The sequence below is a fragment of the Rattus norvegicus genome, chromosome 1 (genome assembly GCF_021556685.1).
Source record: "Rattus norvegicus strain SHRSP/BbbUtx chromosome 1, alternate assembly SHRSP_T2T, whole genome shotgun sequence".
In the NCBI taxonomy this organism is placed as follows: Eukaryota; Metazoa; Chordata; class Mammalia; order Rodentia; family Muridae; genus Rattus; species Rattus norvegicus.
The window spans coordinates 95,838,656-95,853,865 of record NC_141534.1 but is presented as its reverse complement, the minus strand read 5'-3'; the positions used below and the strand labels follow the sequence as shown (position 1 = coordinate 95,853,865).

The following is a 15,210-nucleotide window of genomic DNA, read 5'->3' as shown; positions in this document are numbered from 1 at the left end:
CTCTCCCGCTCCGAGCTGTTGACGGGCACAGTCTCAGGACCACGCTCTGAGAAGCTCACATGGGAGAGAGCTGCGTTTCTGTATAGAAATAGCTGGGCTCTAAGCAGTGAATCCCATTAGCTGCACACCTTGACCTGCTCCGGTCGTAAACTGAGGAGCATAGCTTCCTCTTTACTAGAAGGATTTCATGATTTCCCCCGGGGTCTCTAACATTTGAAAACTATCATGGTTGGACTGGGGATGTAGCACAGTAGCACAATGTTTGCCTAATATTTGTGAGGCCCTGAGTTCAAATCCCAGAACCACAAGAACTAGGAGAGCTGGGAAAGAGAAAAGAAAAACCAGCAATGTTGGGAGTGCCTGAGTCCTCAGCTTCCCCATCTCTGTAGCTCTTGACTCTGGGAGCCCAGGAGGGTTTCCATGGAAACAAAGAAAAAGGCAGCATGAGGGTGCTATCTTAGGCTACCTTCCTAGACAAGTCGTTTTCAACTTCTGACCTCACTGTTTCTTTCATTCATTCATTCATTCATTCATTCATTCATTCAGAGATCTGTGCTGCCCCAGGTAACACTGGCCCACCCCCACAGGTGATTTACACCAGTCACCACTCAGAGCAAAAGTAGAACTGTGCCCACTGAGCAGTGCCCGGACGTGGACACAAGAACATAGCAGGGCATTTCCAGCCTGTTGTGGTCCCTGTTCTTGGGACATTGGCGGGAGCTGGGCCTGGTAGCACAGGCCTGTTAACTCAGCTAATTGAGAGACTGAGGAAGGATGATCACAAGTTCAAAGCCAGCCCGAGCAACTTAGTGAGACCCTGTTTCAGAAAAAACAAAGCAGCAACAAGTTAAGCAGGGGCCGGAGGTGTAACCAGAGGCCTCACGTTGGAGCTGTCCTGGGTTCAACCCCTAGCGCTGAAAAGAAAATTTTTGTAGGGTTTTGAAACCCATGACATAAAGGCAGCAGTGATGCCAGGCATGGATGGTGGGTGAGGCAGGGGGTGGGAACAAATTACCCCATATCTAAAAAGTATTTGCCAAACCCAGAAGTGGAGGGGGTTGGGGGAGCCCCACTGTACAAGTGGCCCTGGTGGTTGCTAGCTTTAATTTGCATATAGACAATTGATGCTAATTGCAAGTCATTCTTATCTACTCATTAAAGCTGCTTCCTGAAGTTTTCTCCTAGGCAACGGGTTTTAGTGTGGAACAGCATTTCCCAAAATGGGGTGCCTGAGGTGATCTGGGTGCTAAGAGGAGGGAGATGTTGTCTCTTAAATGGTTCTACATTTCCTTCTGAGGCAGCAGTGCTTCCAGCCCACCCCACCCCCTACCCCTCCACCTCACCCCCACCCACCCCCATCTCACAGACACTGCTCTGGACCCTGTGGACAATGACTTTCTTTTATGGTTTTGCTTTCTCTCCTCTTGTGTGTGTGGGGGCAGGGGGGTGGGTGGCAGGGGAAAGAGGGTGGCAGTGGTGCTGGTGCTGGTGCTGGTGCTGATGGTGGTGGAGGACAGGGAAAAGGATCTGTTTTTGAGACTGGACCTTACTCTGGCTGGCCTGTAACTCAACTATGTAGACCAGGCTGGACTCAAACTTATGGTAATCCTCCTGCCTCTGCCTCTGAGGTGCTGGAAGTAGTACCCCTAGTTGCCACCACAGTGTTAGCATTGAGATGGTTTTAAGAAACATATTCAGCCAGTTGTAGTGATACCACACCCATCATCCCAGCACAGGAGGCTGAGACAGGAGGATCTGTGTCACACAACACACAACACACACACACACACACACACCACAAATATACACACACACCACAAACACACACACACACCACAAACACACACACACCACAAACATACACACACACACACCACATACACACACACACCACGCTCACACATACACACACACACACACACCACAAATATACACACACACCACAAATAAACACACACACACACCACAAACACACACACACACCACAAACACACACACACCACAAACATACACACACACACCACAAACATACACACACACACACCACAAACACACACACACCACAAACATACACACACACACACCACATACACACACACACCACGCTCACACATACACACACACACACACACCACAAATATACACACACACCACAAATAAACACACACACACACCACAAACATACACACACACACCACAAACATACACACACACACACCACATACACACACACACCACGCTCACACATACACACACACACACACACACCATGCTCACGAGCGGTGGTGTTCCAGCCAGTGCAGCAATTTGTCGGTGTTGTCCCACTACGCTCTTCCCCCCCAACCATTCTTCACACTTCCACGGATACGTACATATTCCCCGAGGCAGTCACTGGTCACCCGCTTGGACCAGACCCCATCTCAGGAGACCCCAAGCACCTCTGCCATCTGCTGACCACACTGCCCCTGGTAGCGGACAACTAGTTCTGAAGCCTTCTGCATCCACCATCGTGGTCTGGTCCTTGACAACAAAAGACAGCATGGTTCTTGAACCCAGCACCCAGACACCGGGGAGGCTCTTATCTGGACAGTCCTGTCACAGGAGCCCCGGCCTTATCTCCACCCAACCAGCACTCACCAACTATTCAAGAGCAAGTATGTGCATGGAGGGCCAGTGCCTGCTGGCCCCACGGAGACACCGGGCAAATGGTAGCAAAGTCAGGGATGAGCTGCATCCTCAGAGCAGGCTGGCTGGTGTCTGTAGGCTGGTGTCACTATGTGGCTGCTTGTGTTGTATATTGTGTGTGTGTGTGTGTGTGTATCTGGAGGCTGATGCAGAAGGTTGGTCACTTCTGGGCCAGCCTCAGCCACACAGTGAGACTTGCCTCATATTTGAAGAGCAGAAGAGAAAGGTAGGGTTATAGAGCAGTTTCTCAGAAGAAGGAGCTTTAGGTACAAAGAGCTGGGACCCGGGAGAGAGGGTGAGCTCACACGTTGCTGAGCACAGGCCCAAGGGGCCAGGGAGATCATACAGGCTCCCCATTTCTAAGTAATTACTAAGTTTGACCCTAAGGGCCAGAGACAGCCAGGAAAGGTCTCAGCAGGAGGAGACGGGCAGATGTGTGCTGCTTCTAATTGTGGGTCGGTGTGCATGGTGTATCCCCTGTGAGGACGTCAGAGCGACTTGATGAAGTCGGGTCCTTCTTTACACCCTTACATGGGTCACAGGAATCAAGCTCAGGTCACCAGGCTTGGGTGGCAGGTGCCTTTCTCCGCTGAACTGGCTCCCTGGCCCTGGGTAAGATGGAGGGTGGAGTCCCAGGGAGGATGAGGTGAACCCACTCAGAGATGGCACAGGCCTGGAATGAATGGACAAGGGCTGAGCTCCTGCTCACTGCTGTTCGTGAGGAGCATGGACTGGCCACTGACTGGAGGGGGATCTTGGACCAGCCCAGCTCTCCTTGGCAGGCAGCGCCATCCATACCTCTGTGCTCCAGGGAACAGAGTCCAGCCCTCCTTCGTGGGGCTGACACTCTGATGCAGAGAGGAAACAGATGAACAGACAGACAACAACCAAGTGAGACACAGATGGCAGTCAAGGCTCAGGGGGAAAATAGAGAGGCAGGCAGTGCCTTGATTTGTCAGAGAAAACAAGGGTCCTGGCAGCCGGCAGCAATGCCAGTACCTCACTGGCCTGCCCTGCAGGACATTGGGAATGTCGGGTGGCCAGGAGACTGAGGTGGCTCGCCCAGGGAAGCACGGCAGGAGATCAGAGTAGCTCAGGGGGCAGGAGCCCTGCTCTAGCAGGCTCGTTGCTGTGACTGGCTGCTAGGATCTGATCCTGGAGGGTGTGGGAGCCATAGAAGGGGGCTGAGCCCATAAAATGATGTTTTGGGTTTTTTTTTTTAATATTTTTTTTTGGTTCTTTTTTTTTCGGAGCTGGGGACCGAACCCCGGGCCTTGCGCTTCCTAGGTAAGCGCTCTACCACTGAGCTAAATCCCCAGCCCCTTTTAATATTTTTTTAAATGTCACTCTGGGGGCAGGCCTGTAACCACAGTATCAGAGGCAGGAGGAAGACTGTGAGATGGAGGCCGGCCTAGGCTAGATAGTGAGATCAGTCTTTAATTTTAGGGGGAAGGTGGGGCACTCCAGTCTTTCCCTGAGAGAAACAGGCTGTTAAAAAGGAAGACCAGAGAGAGAGAGAGCAGAGTGTGGAAGCTGCCAGGAAAAGATGTGCATGGCCACACCCAGAAAGGCCCCACCCACTTCCCCCAGCCCCAGCTCTTTTCTTCAAAGCCCACGTAGCCTGTATCTGCTCGTGCAGGTCCATAACTTCAGCAGCTTCACAGACACTACCCCACCCCACCCCAGACATTCGTCATGGCAGCCCAACGGCCAAGCCCCCTGCCAGGTGCTGGCGCCTGTCATGGGCACCTGAATGGCCCAGCAAGCCCAGGCGTATAACTACCTGGCCCCTAAGCAGTGCACATGCCAAAGTCTCCTGGTTTCCAGAGCAATTTGTCAGTCAGCTAGGGGGATCTGAGACTCTGCTCCACGTGGAGCTGACGCAGCTGGGCGTTCCCAGCAGGCAGGAAGCACGTGGCTTTGCTCCCCAGGCTGCGGTAGCAGTCTCCGGATCTGTCTGGGGATCCATCTCGGGCACAGCCCTAAGAGGTAATCTGGGGGTCTGCTGGGGCCCACCCCGCCTGTGTCAGGAGACTGGAACCACACATGATAGACCTGTCAGCAAGGGGGGGGAAACGCAGGCTATTTTCCTAGAACTCTAGGGGTTGAGGCAGTGCCCAAGATCTGTGGGCAGAGGGGCAGTTCAAAGGCCCTGGAGTAGAAACATTCCTGGGTATTGGAGGAATAGCATCACATGACTTCTACAGAGAAGACAGGCAAGTGGAGAAACTGAGGAACACAGGAGGCGGCAGATTGAGTGGGACCTGTGGGGGTCTCCGCCTGTCTGCATGAGCCAGCACTACGAGGAGTTCTGGGGTCCCTGTGACTGTGGGGAGAATGGGGAAGGCAGGTAGAAGAGGCAGCGGTAGTAATGCTGGCGGGTGGCACTTGGTGGAGGTGGCACACAGCAATGGACATAGGACCCGTCATTTCTGACCCTCAGGTCACTGCAGACAGGAGGGTGGGGACAAGCCAGGCAGTGCAGCCTGTCCCCTCCTCCCCCCTGGGCTATTTGGGTATAGCCACAATTTAACTGAACTCCTTTGGGCTCCTGGTCGCTGAGACCCAACCTCCCTTCTTCCATCAGATGGGACAATAATGGGTGGCCAGACTGGGCACAGTGCTACACACTTGGAACCCTAGCACTCAGGAGGTAGAAGGGTTAGGAGGTCAGGGTTGCCCAAAGCTGGAGGCCAGCCTAGGATATATGAGTTCCTGTCTCTCAGACTTTGGTGATAACAGTATGATAGCTGTGGTCCAGCCAAGGGCATGTGCGTAGTGAGGCCATGAATTTAAAGCATTTGGCATGGGCCCTGCCCACACACACAGCTGAGTTCAGAAATACCGGCTGCTGCTGTGCTTCGAGTCTGTCTGTTATGCCTTTATCCTGCCGATGACCTCAGCGAGTACAGAAGGAAGCTTGAGGCTGGCCTCTTAACCTTGGTCCCATGCATCACTATAGAGAAGCTACCTAGGCTCCCCCAGCCCCAGCGCCCCCACCCGAAACCCAGCACTGGTAGCAGGAAGTGACGGTGCTGTATGAGGTGACAGGTGGGAAATATTTAAAACCAGGCCTGTATCCAGGATCTTTGGGGTCACCCTTGTCATTGTCACCCTGGCCAATACTGTTCTTCCCCCAAAGGCAGGACCGCAGCTTTCTCCTGTGCGCCATCCTCCATCCAGGCCCGCCTACCAGCCCCTCAGAGCCCGGATGGAGCAGTAACATTGCACAGCCTCACGGAGCCAGAGGGCCATGTCCACCCAGCCTGTGGCTAAGACAGGACGCCAGTGCAGAATGCACCTTCCCGTGTCCCTGTCCTGCCTTAGCTGAAGCAGGGCCATAGCCCCGGACAGGCCACCCCATACACGTGCAGCTCAGGATTGCCATCAGTGGGACATTTCTCAGGAGAAAGCAGACTCACTAACGGGAGGGGACAAAGCCAGCCCACACAGGGGACAAAGGCAGCCCTGCTCATCTGGAAGCAAAATCCAAGCCTTCATCCACTCGCCACAGTGAAGGGAAGGTTTTCTGCGATGGCCTCTGCAGCCGAGGTGTCAGGTGGCCTCGTCCTCTCTACTTGGCACCCTCTGTGTGGGGTTCAGTTTTACTCCTGCATCCTTGCGTTCCCCTCACTGCCACGTGCAGAACCAGTGCCCCCGCATGCTGCTCTGACGTGGACAGTCCAGTCACCCGAACCACTTGGGAGTGTGACACATGCGATCCAGCATGGACATCCGAAATTGGGTCTGACAGAACGTTCATCCTTGATGTGGTTTTCACTGGTGTTTTGGGTATTGCGGTGGGGGTTTGTTTTGATAGAGGGTCTGATGTAGTTCAGGCTGGCCAAAACCCCAGGGATTTAGCCAGAGATGATCTGGAACCCCTGTCCTTTTGGCCCTGACAGGAAGTGCTCCCACGACCAGCCTGGAACACTGTGCCTAACCAGAGTGAGCCATTAGAATCCTAAATTTTAAGAAAAGGGTGTCAAGGGTTTGTTTTTATCTCTAAGTATGTGCATTTGCCTGTCACCGTCACATGTGACTACAGGTTCTCGTGGAGGCCAGAGACACGGCACCCCTTGGGAACTGGAGTTACAGGCGATTGCGGGGAATCAAATTCAGGCCCACTGGAGGGGCAGGGAGCACACTTCTCCCAGCTCCTATCTTTAAAAAAAAAATGTTTAAGTTAATTTACAACTAGAAATAGTGGCACAAACCTATAACCCCCTGCTATTATTCCTCGGGAAGTTGAGGCAAGAAGACGGCTGTGCATTTCAGGCCAGCCCAGGAGGTGGTGTGAGACCTCCTCAAAATCAAATCACCAGGAGAAAGATTTGATCCGCCGGCACAGTTGGCTTTCCAAAGTTTGGGTGCAGTTGATAGCGGGAGGCTCCTTGTAGCCGTTCATCAAGATAAGGCGGTGAGGGTACCGGCTCAGTGGATCCTCTTGTGCAAACCCGGCAACCTCAGCACAGAGTGGGAGGAGTGAGCCAGGTCCACAGAGCTGTCCCACCCCAGTGCACACAGGGACAGTAAATAGGCGGTTATAACAACAGCGCCCCTTTAACTGTCGCGTGACTGACCGACACGTTTGTCTTTGCTTCTGCAGTGACATGGGTTCCAGGACCGGCTACCCGACTCAGGTTTACAAAACAACCAGTGCAGAGACTCCCCGGCCCTCCCAGCTCTCCCAGTGCAGCCCCTTCCAGCTCTCCACCTCGGTCCCCAAGTCTTTCTTCTCCAAGCAGCCTGCACACAACAAGCACTCAACGGGATGGAAGAGAGCAGACGAGCCCCCACCACGGCCACTCCCCTTCACCGAAAGCAAGAAGTAAGTGCCACCGTGAGACCACCCGGGCCTCTCTCTGGGACAGGAAAAGGGTGACTCTCTGTGCTGTTCTATACCCAGGATTTACATCTGTGAACAAGACGGGTAACAGAGACCCTTGTTCTTAGGGAACTAACAGTTCAGTTGGGACAACAGACAGGAAGTGAATAAGGAACTATATTTGAGTATGGCAGCATGCGACTGTATGTCAGCACTCCCGTCCCTGAGTAGACATGCTGGTAGTTTAGATGGGTCCCCCAACATCCATCTTTCTACATGGGTTCCAGGGGTTGAACTTGGGTCATGTGGCCTGCATGGCATTTACTTTCTAACTTGCCGAGTCCTCCTCTCCCAGCTGCCTGCCTGCCTGCCTGCCTGCCTGCCTGCCTGCCTGCCTGCCTGCCTGCCTGCCTGCCTGCCTGCCTGCCTGCCTTTGAACGTATTCATTTGTTTCTATGTGAGTTTATGTGCTTGTGGATGTGAAAGCCAGAAAAATGCATCAGGTGCCCTTCTCTGTCCCTCTCTGCCTATCGCTCTGAGGCAAGGTCTCTCCATGGACCTTGGTCTCCCACATTCTCTGTTAGACTAGAATCCAGCAAGATACTGTGATTCTCCTCAGAGCTGCGGTTGCAGGAATGGGCAAAATGCCTGGCTTGTTACATAGGTGCCAGGAATTGAACTCTGGTCCTCATGATTGTACAGCAAACACTTTTAACTGCCGAGCCATCTCTCCAGCTCCATATAGAGTAAGAGAGAAGTAGGCTGTGCAGTTAAGAAAAGGCTTTGTTACTAGGGCATAACTTAGCAGATTACTTGCCTAGAACCCCCCAGTGAGGGGCTGGGGGCGTGGCTCAGTGGTAGAGCCCCTGCCTAGAATCCCCCAGTGAGGGGTTGGGGGCGTGGCTCAGTGGTAGAGCCCCTGCCTAGAACCCCCCAGTGAGGGGTTGGGGGCGTGGCTCAGTGGTAGAGCCCCTGCCTAGAATCCCCCAGTGAGGGGCTGGGGGCGTGGCTCAGTGGTAGAGCCCCTGCCTAGAATCCCCCAGTGAGGGTCTGGGGTGTGGCTCAATTGTGGAGCCCCTGCTAGACTCCCCCTGCCTTTTAGAGGGCAGTTCTCTCCTTCCTCCATGTGGGTCCCAGGGATCAAACTTAGGTCCTCCAGTTTGGAGGCAAGCACCATTCCCATGTCTCCAGCCTTTTCTAAATGCATTCATTTATAGAAGGCTCACAACACCTCCATGAGGACGCAGTCTTCTCCCCACTTCACAGATAAGGCGACTGAGCTCAGGATTCCATGCAGTAGGAGATGGCCCTTGGATCAGAGCCCACACAGCCAAATCCAAACTCCCAGTCTGTTGGTTGAGGAGTTTCTGGCCCCTCCGTCTGTTCTTCTTAACACCTTCTTTCCTGACCTGGATGGGGCTGTTTAAATCCGTGGGTGACACAGAGCTTGGGGGAAGAGAAGCACCAGGAGACAGAAAATGGTCCCTGGAGGTGTTGGCAGGCTCTGAAAATCCAGTTCACATGTCTCACTGACAGCCAGAGGGGACTCTGAAAACTAGAATCTGGTCATTCGCTCTCCTTCTTACTGTCTCCAGCCGCTCCGCCCCACCCCACCTCTCCCCATCCCAGGGTTGATGTTAGAGGCTCAGATGCACTGGGCATGCTCTGTACCATGTGCTGTGTACCACCCTCCTTGCACAGACTCCTGCCGGGTTCTGCCTGGTCAGTTTTATATCTCCATCCTTCACTCTGCCCCAGCTATGCTGGGCTTCAAGTTTGATGCATGCCGACCCCACCCCCAGGGCCTTTGCACTGCCTCTAAGTGTCCTGGGACAGTCTCCTTCCATGTGGTCTCAGGCTAATGCCACCTGCTCGGACAGGCCTTTCCAGCCTGGATAGGTGAGTCTCCACTGTCAGTGTGTGTCCCTTCACTGTGATCTGCCTCACATTTCTCCCACTGGAAGACAGGTGCCACTGTCTCAGTCATGGGCACTTGTGACCTGCCTCGCACACACTGGGGTAGCTTGATCAGTAAATGGACTAGCCGTGGATCTCCCTTGATTCTACAACCCCATTAAGCGAGAGCCCCCCCCCCCCTTTCCATGCAGCTAGAAGATCAAACCCTGAAGAGCCTCACCTGCTCCTCTGTGTCCTGTGGTTCCTCTCGTGCCTTCTGTCTTCTTGTCCCCTCCTCATGGACATCATGCCCTCTGCCTGGAGCTCCCATCCACCTCACCTGCCAGGTGTGGCTCTGTAGGCCCACTGTACTGAGGGACACAAACTGGCTCTGTAGAAGCAGATGTCTTCTCACGGTTCTGGAGGGCTCAGCAGGGTCTCCCATGGGTGGCTGTGAGGAGAGGCCGTCTGTTCCAGGGCCCCCTCTGGCCTCCGCTGCTTTGCAGGAGGACCTGCTCCACTTACCAGCACCCATTTCATCTTCACAGGGCCTTTTCATCTGGGTGGGGCTGTGGCCACTGTCCCCCAATCTTACCAGACTGTCAGCCACCCCTCGGCTTCATTTCAGCCTGATGGCCTGCCCAGAGGCCCTGTTTCTAGGTACAGTCACATTCACACTGGTTTTTTTCTCTTACTGAATCCAGTATAGTGCACACACTAGGCAAGGACTCTACCCATGATCCGGATCTCTCACATACACACACCTCACACACACATACACATACACATAACACACACACACACCATACACACACATATCACACACACATATACAAACACACTCACACATACACATATCACACACGCATATACAAACACACACACACACCATACACACACACACATACAAACACACACATACATACACACACACCACACATACACATACACATATAACACACACACATCACACACACATACATACACACACCACACACACACATATACAAACACACACACATACATACACACCACACACACACATACACATATCACACACACACACACACACCCCTCTCTTTTTTTTCCCCCTGGTGCTGACAATGGAACCCAGGGTCTTGTAAACAGTAGGCAAGTATTCTATTCCCTGAGCTGCATCCCCAGCCCCGGTCCTTTGAGAAAGAAACTTGCCTTGCCTCTGTCTCCAGAGTGCTAGTGTTGCAGATATGTGCACCACCATGCCTGGCTACTGATATAGTTGTTAAAATCTCAAATCTGAAAGACTGACTAAATGCTTTATATTTTAAGATTCATCTATTTTATGTGTATGGGTGTTTGCCTGTGTGATTGTGTGTGTACTTTGTGCATGCTGGTGCACATAAAGACCAGAAGAGGGCGTTGGATCCTAAACTAGAGTTACAGGCAGTTCTGAGCCACCATGTGGGTGCTAGACACTGAACTCAGGTCCTCTGCAAGAGTGAAATTTGTCTTAACCACTGGGCCACCCCTCCCGGCCCGACTTACAAAGTTGCTGGGTGGGACAGGGGCATATTGTATTTTCCAGAGCTCAAACTCCAAGGCCTTGTGTGTCCTAAGCAAGGTCTTGTTTGCTGAGTCGCATCCCAGCCACAGAGCTGTTTACTCTGACTCTGCCTGAGCATCTCAAGATCATGACCTTGTCTCTTAGAGAGAGACTCTTGAGTCATCTAACCCAGTTTTTCAGAAAACACTATTTTTGACTCCTGGCTAAATTCCTTGAGTTCAGACACTGTCACTGAAATACAATACTGTTGTTAGGGGTCAGGCTTAGGGGTAGAAACCTTGCCTTGCCAGCCTGTCACCAGGTATGGCGGGCTCTGCGTCCCAGAGACAGGAGAATCGGAGTCTCTTACCTGGGCTACTTGGTCATAGCATCTGTCACACCTGTCAGTGTTGTGGAGTTTCCCTCCACAAGGTCACCAGGGAACTTAAGGAGCCTACTCAGTGTCTCCAACAGTCCCAGCAGGCCTTGTGTAAATCTTGATAGCCCACAAGGACCATAGTCTGTCAGCCAGGCTTTCCCCCCTCGCCCCACCCTCCTGGCAACCCCACAAGAGGGGCCTTGCTCTTACCCCATTTCCCAAAGGCACCATGGTCCCCAACTAGACAAGGCCCAGCAAACTCAAGGCTCAAACCAAGGGCATCTCATCTCTCAGACTCAAGCATGGGGACCATATAGAAGATGGTGTGCTCCCTTCTGAGAGAAACATCTTGGGGGAAGCACACACTGCTTGGTGAGCTAGAGAGAAATAGGCCCTGTGCTGTAGGGCCTGAGCATCTGCCACAACAGGGACACCATGCTGGCTCTGACCAACAGCTCTGGCTTCACTCTGCCACCAGAGGGATGGCAAGGGAGGGAGACCCACCACTGGCTGTACCTCAAGGTCCACCTCTAAAATGGGGTGGTGGTAGTTCCTACTACAGGGATGCTATGAGGTCTTTCAGGGTGTCTGATGAAAGCCACCCTGTGCTAGAGGCACAGGGCCAGAACATGGCAGCCTTCTCTGCTTAGGACCGTTTGCATCCATGGTTCCTCCACCCCAAAGGCTGGTCTAGCTGGAAGGCTGGCACTACCTCCCAGCTAGGTGGCTGTGTGGCCAGGGACAATTCAAGTTGCTAGAGCCGTGCTGGAGCCCGTCCTCCAGTATGCAGCCACACTGAGCCCACTCCCCTCAGAGCCACCGCATAGTATGTTATAGAGACATGATTTATAAGGCCCAGTGGTCCTGTCAGGGACTGAGAATTAGTCACAGGAGGCCCCTAGAACAGCTTCTACTGACCCCTTTACATAGGGCCTGCAACATTGTTGAGGGGTACTCACTGCTGGGGGTCCAGGCATGAACACCGCATCCATGAATCAGGACAACCACTCACACAGCACCGTGGAGGGGACTGGAGAAAATCTTGGCAGCAAGGAGCATCCCAGGACCTAGGAGAGTAAGCGGCCACAGGGGGTGACAGTCTTAATACAGCTGCTGCCTGTATTTAGCTCAGTGGTAGAGCGCTTGCCTAGCAAGCGCAAGGCCCTGGGTTCGGTCCCCAGCTCCGAAGAAAAAGAAAAAATAAATAAATAAATGCAGCCCCATGGGTCACACGACTTAAGTTTGCATCCAAGTTCCATACCACTTTGTTTTAACCAAAAACATCAGTGTCCTCGCCAGGGACGTAGAGATGGTGTGGGAATACATTTTTCATGGCTACCTGAGGAATACACACAGTTACACACGCAGCATCTGGCCACGGCCTAAGACCAGCACACTGAGCTCTGCTTGTCTGCTGAGGAAGTCCCTTTGTGGCTCAGAGCACATGAGGGCATGGCCACCCTCAGTTTCCCCAGCCGACAGTAGAGTTCTTCTGACACAGAAGTGGTATTGAGGGTTCAGTGGGCTGAGGATGCCGGCTCCTGGTGGTCGACGTCTGCTTCCAGGCTCCTTTCTTCCTCTGGCTCAGGAACCCCCCCAACTCCAGCTCAGTGCCACCCAGAAAAGAACCAGAGGAGCCTCTCCTGGGCACCAGCTACCCACAAACAGTAGGCCTGGCCCTACCTCTTCCCACTGGCCTCTGCCAGCCATGTTGGCAGAACCCTCAGCCCTGCCAGGCTGACAGCCATACTAATTAGCTTAATTAACCTGGTCCCAAGGGAGCCACCCCATCTGGAGGGCAGATGCCTGGGATGGCGCATAGCCACGCCTGTCTCGGTGCTTGCCTGAACTCCTGCCCTGTCTGCCAGAGGAGGAAGCCACCACACAGCTTCCTTTTCCTTCTGCTTCTTCAGTTTTTAAAATCATCACCATTTTATGTATACGGATGTTTTTGCCAGCCTGTGTTTACACCACATGTGTGCAGTGCTTGTAGAGGCCAGAGGAGGCATCGGAGCCCCCAGAACTGGAGTCGCAGGCTATACCGAAACTGTAGTTTGTGGGCCTGCACATGGGTGCCAGGAATCTAACTAGAGTTCCCTGGAAGAGCAGCCGGTGCTCTTAACCACCGAGCCATCTCTCCAGCCCCAGAGCTCCCTTCCAACCCTTCCCAAGTTGGCCCAGAACTTAGTACGTAGCTGAAGATGACCTGGGCACCCTCTCCTGCTTCTCTCCCCCAAGGGCTGGGCTTGCAGACGTGTGCTGAGCGTGAGTGACCCTATACACGTGATTATGTGGCCATCCCTTGCTCTGCACCACCTTCACGCCTGTCACCTGCACAGCTCAGAAGCAGAGGAGTTAACAGGTGGCTGTGAGCCACAGTGCGTGTGCCGGAGAGCAAATGCGGGCCTCCTCGAGGGCAGCGGATTCTCTTAACCCCCCCCCCAAAACTGTCACTGAACAGGGTAACCTTGAACTCGAGTCCCCCTGCCTCAGCCTCGTGATTACTTCAGTTCTGGGAATGTGCACCCTCTGTGGCTCCTTGCTCCCTTTTTTGTGTGTCAGCACAGATACTAACTGTGTTTCTGTGCCTTTCCCTTCGCATCTTTTGGCGATGGCTTTACAGTAGGGCCTTGCACTTAAGAGCCATGGAATGGCTTTCCCATGGGACTGGTATAGCCACCAACCCTAAGGTCATTAGATCTTAGAGACCAGAGTGTTGGGGTGAATAGTATTTGGGGTCTTCTACCCACCTTAGATCATTTAGTTCCCAAATCAAAAACCCAAAACCTCTGTGTTTATAATAACCCTTCAAGCACCAGAACTGGGCAGAGAGCAACCCTCTGTGCTATTTTGTCTACTTTCCTGACAATAACCCCAAGGTATTGCTTGCTATGTTCTACCTGGGCCGCTCCTACCCTAGCAGGCCAGCCCTCATAGCCATGCACTCAGGATCTGCCTTCCCCGTGCCAACTTCTTCCTTCTTCTCCCTCTCTCTTCTTCCCCTCTTTGTCCCTGCCTCCCCGCCAAGTCTGGGAACCAAAGCCCCACCTACCTCTCTTCTCTCTTCTGCCCAGCTACAAGCTGTAGGTATCTTTATTAACCAATCATGGATAACTTAGGGGGCAAGGTTTATATAACAAAAGCTGGTATGTATGATCTGCTAGTCTTACAGCAACCAGGTCAGTGTTTAGCATTTAGATACATAGCAGCATCAGACCAGCCAGAGAGCTGGACAAAGAAGAAAAGCACTGTTGAAGCCAGCCTCTCTCTGAGGAAATTATTTGTATTAGCATTTTAAGATGGAGCTTAAAGGTAGCAGGTCAGCCTATAATCACCCAGTGAGGGGCTGGGAGTGTGGCTCAGTGGGAGAGCCGCTGCCTAGAATCACCCAGTGAGGGGCTGGGGGCGTGGCTCAGTGGTAGAGCCCCTGCCTAGAATCCCCCAGTGAGGGGCTGGGGGCGTGGCTCAATGGTAGAGCCCCTGCCTAGAATCCCCCAGTGAGGGGCTGGGGGTGTGGCTCAGTGGTGGAGCCCTGCCTAGACTCTCCCAGTGAGGGGCTGGGGGCGTGGCTCAGTGGTAGAGCTCCTGCCTAGAATCCCCCAATGAGGGGCTGGGGGCGTGGCTCAGTGGTAGAGACCCTGCCTAGAATCCCCCAGGGAGGGGCTGGGGGCGTGGCTCAGTGGGAACACAATTGTTTATCATGGCCCTAGGTTTCATCCTCAGCATTATAAAAAATTAAAACAAAACAAAAAAATATAAATAAAAATTTTTTTGTTTGTTTTTTAAATCCATGCTAAGCCATGAGATAGTACCCATTTCAGTGTATTGCATGGGTGTTTTTACAGTCTTTCCAGAGGAGGAGGCTGGATGATTGCTTTCTCCATTAAAGCTACACTGAGA

At 53.0% G+C, this 15,210-nt stretch overlaps 1 protein-coding gene across 6 annotated transcripts in view; it reads left to right on the top strand.

Annotated features, from left to right (window-relative positions):
• Positions 1–15,210, top strand: part of Sipa1l3 (signal-induced proliferation-associated 1 like 3) — a 206,769-nt gene that overhangs the window by 176,764 nt on the left and 14,795 nt on the right. For all 6 annotated transcript variants that reach the window (XM_087653687.1, XM_087653676.1, XM_087653683.1 and 3 more), the window contains 1 exon segment: positions 7,295–7,516. In XM_087653687.1, coding sequence (XP_087509813.1) covers positions 7,295–7,516 — 222 coding nt within the window.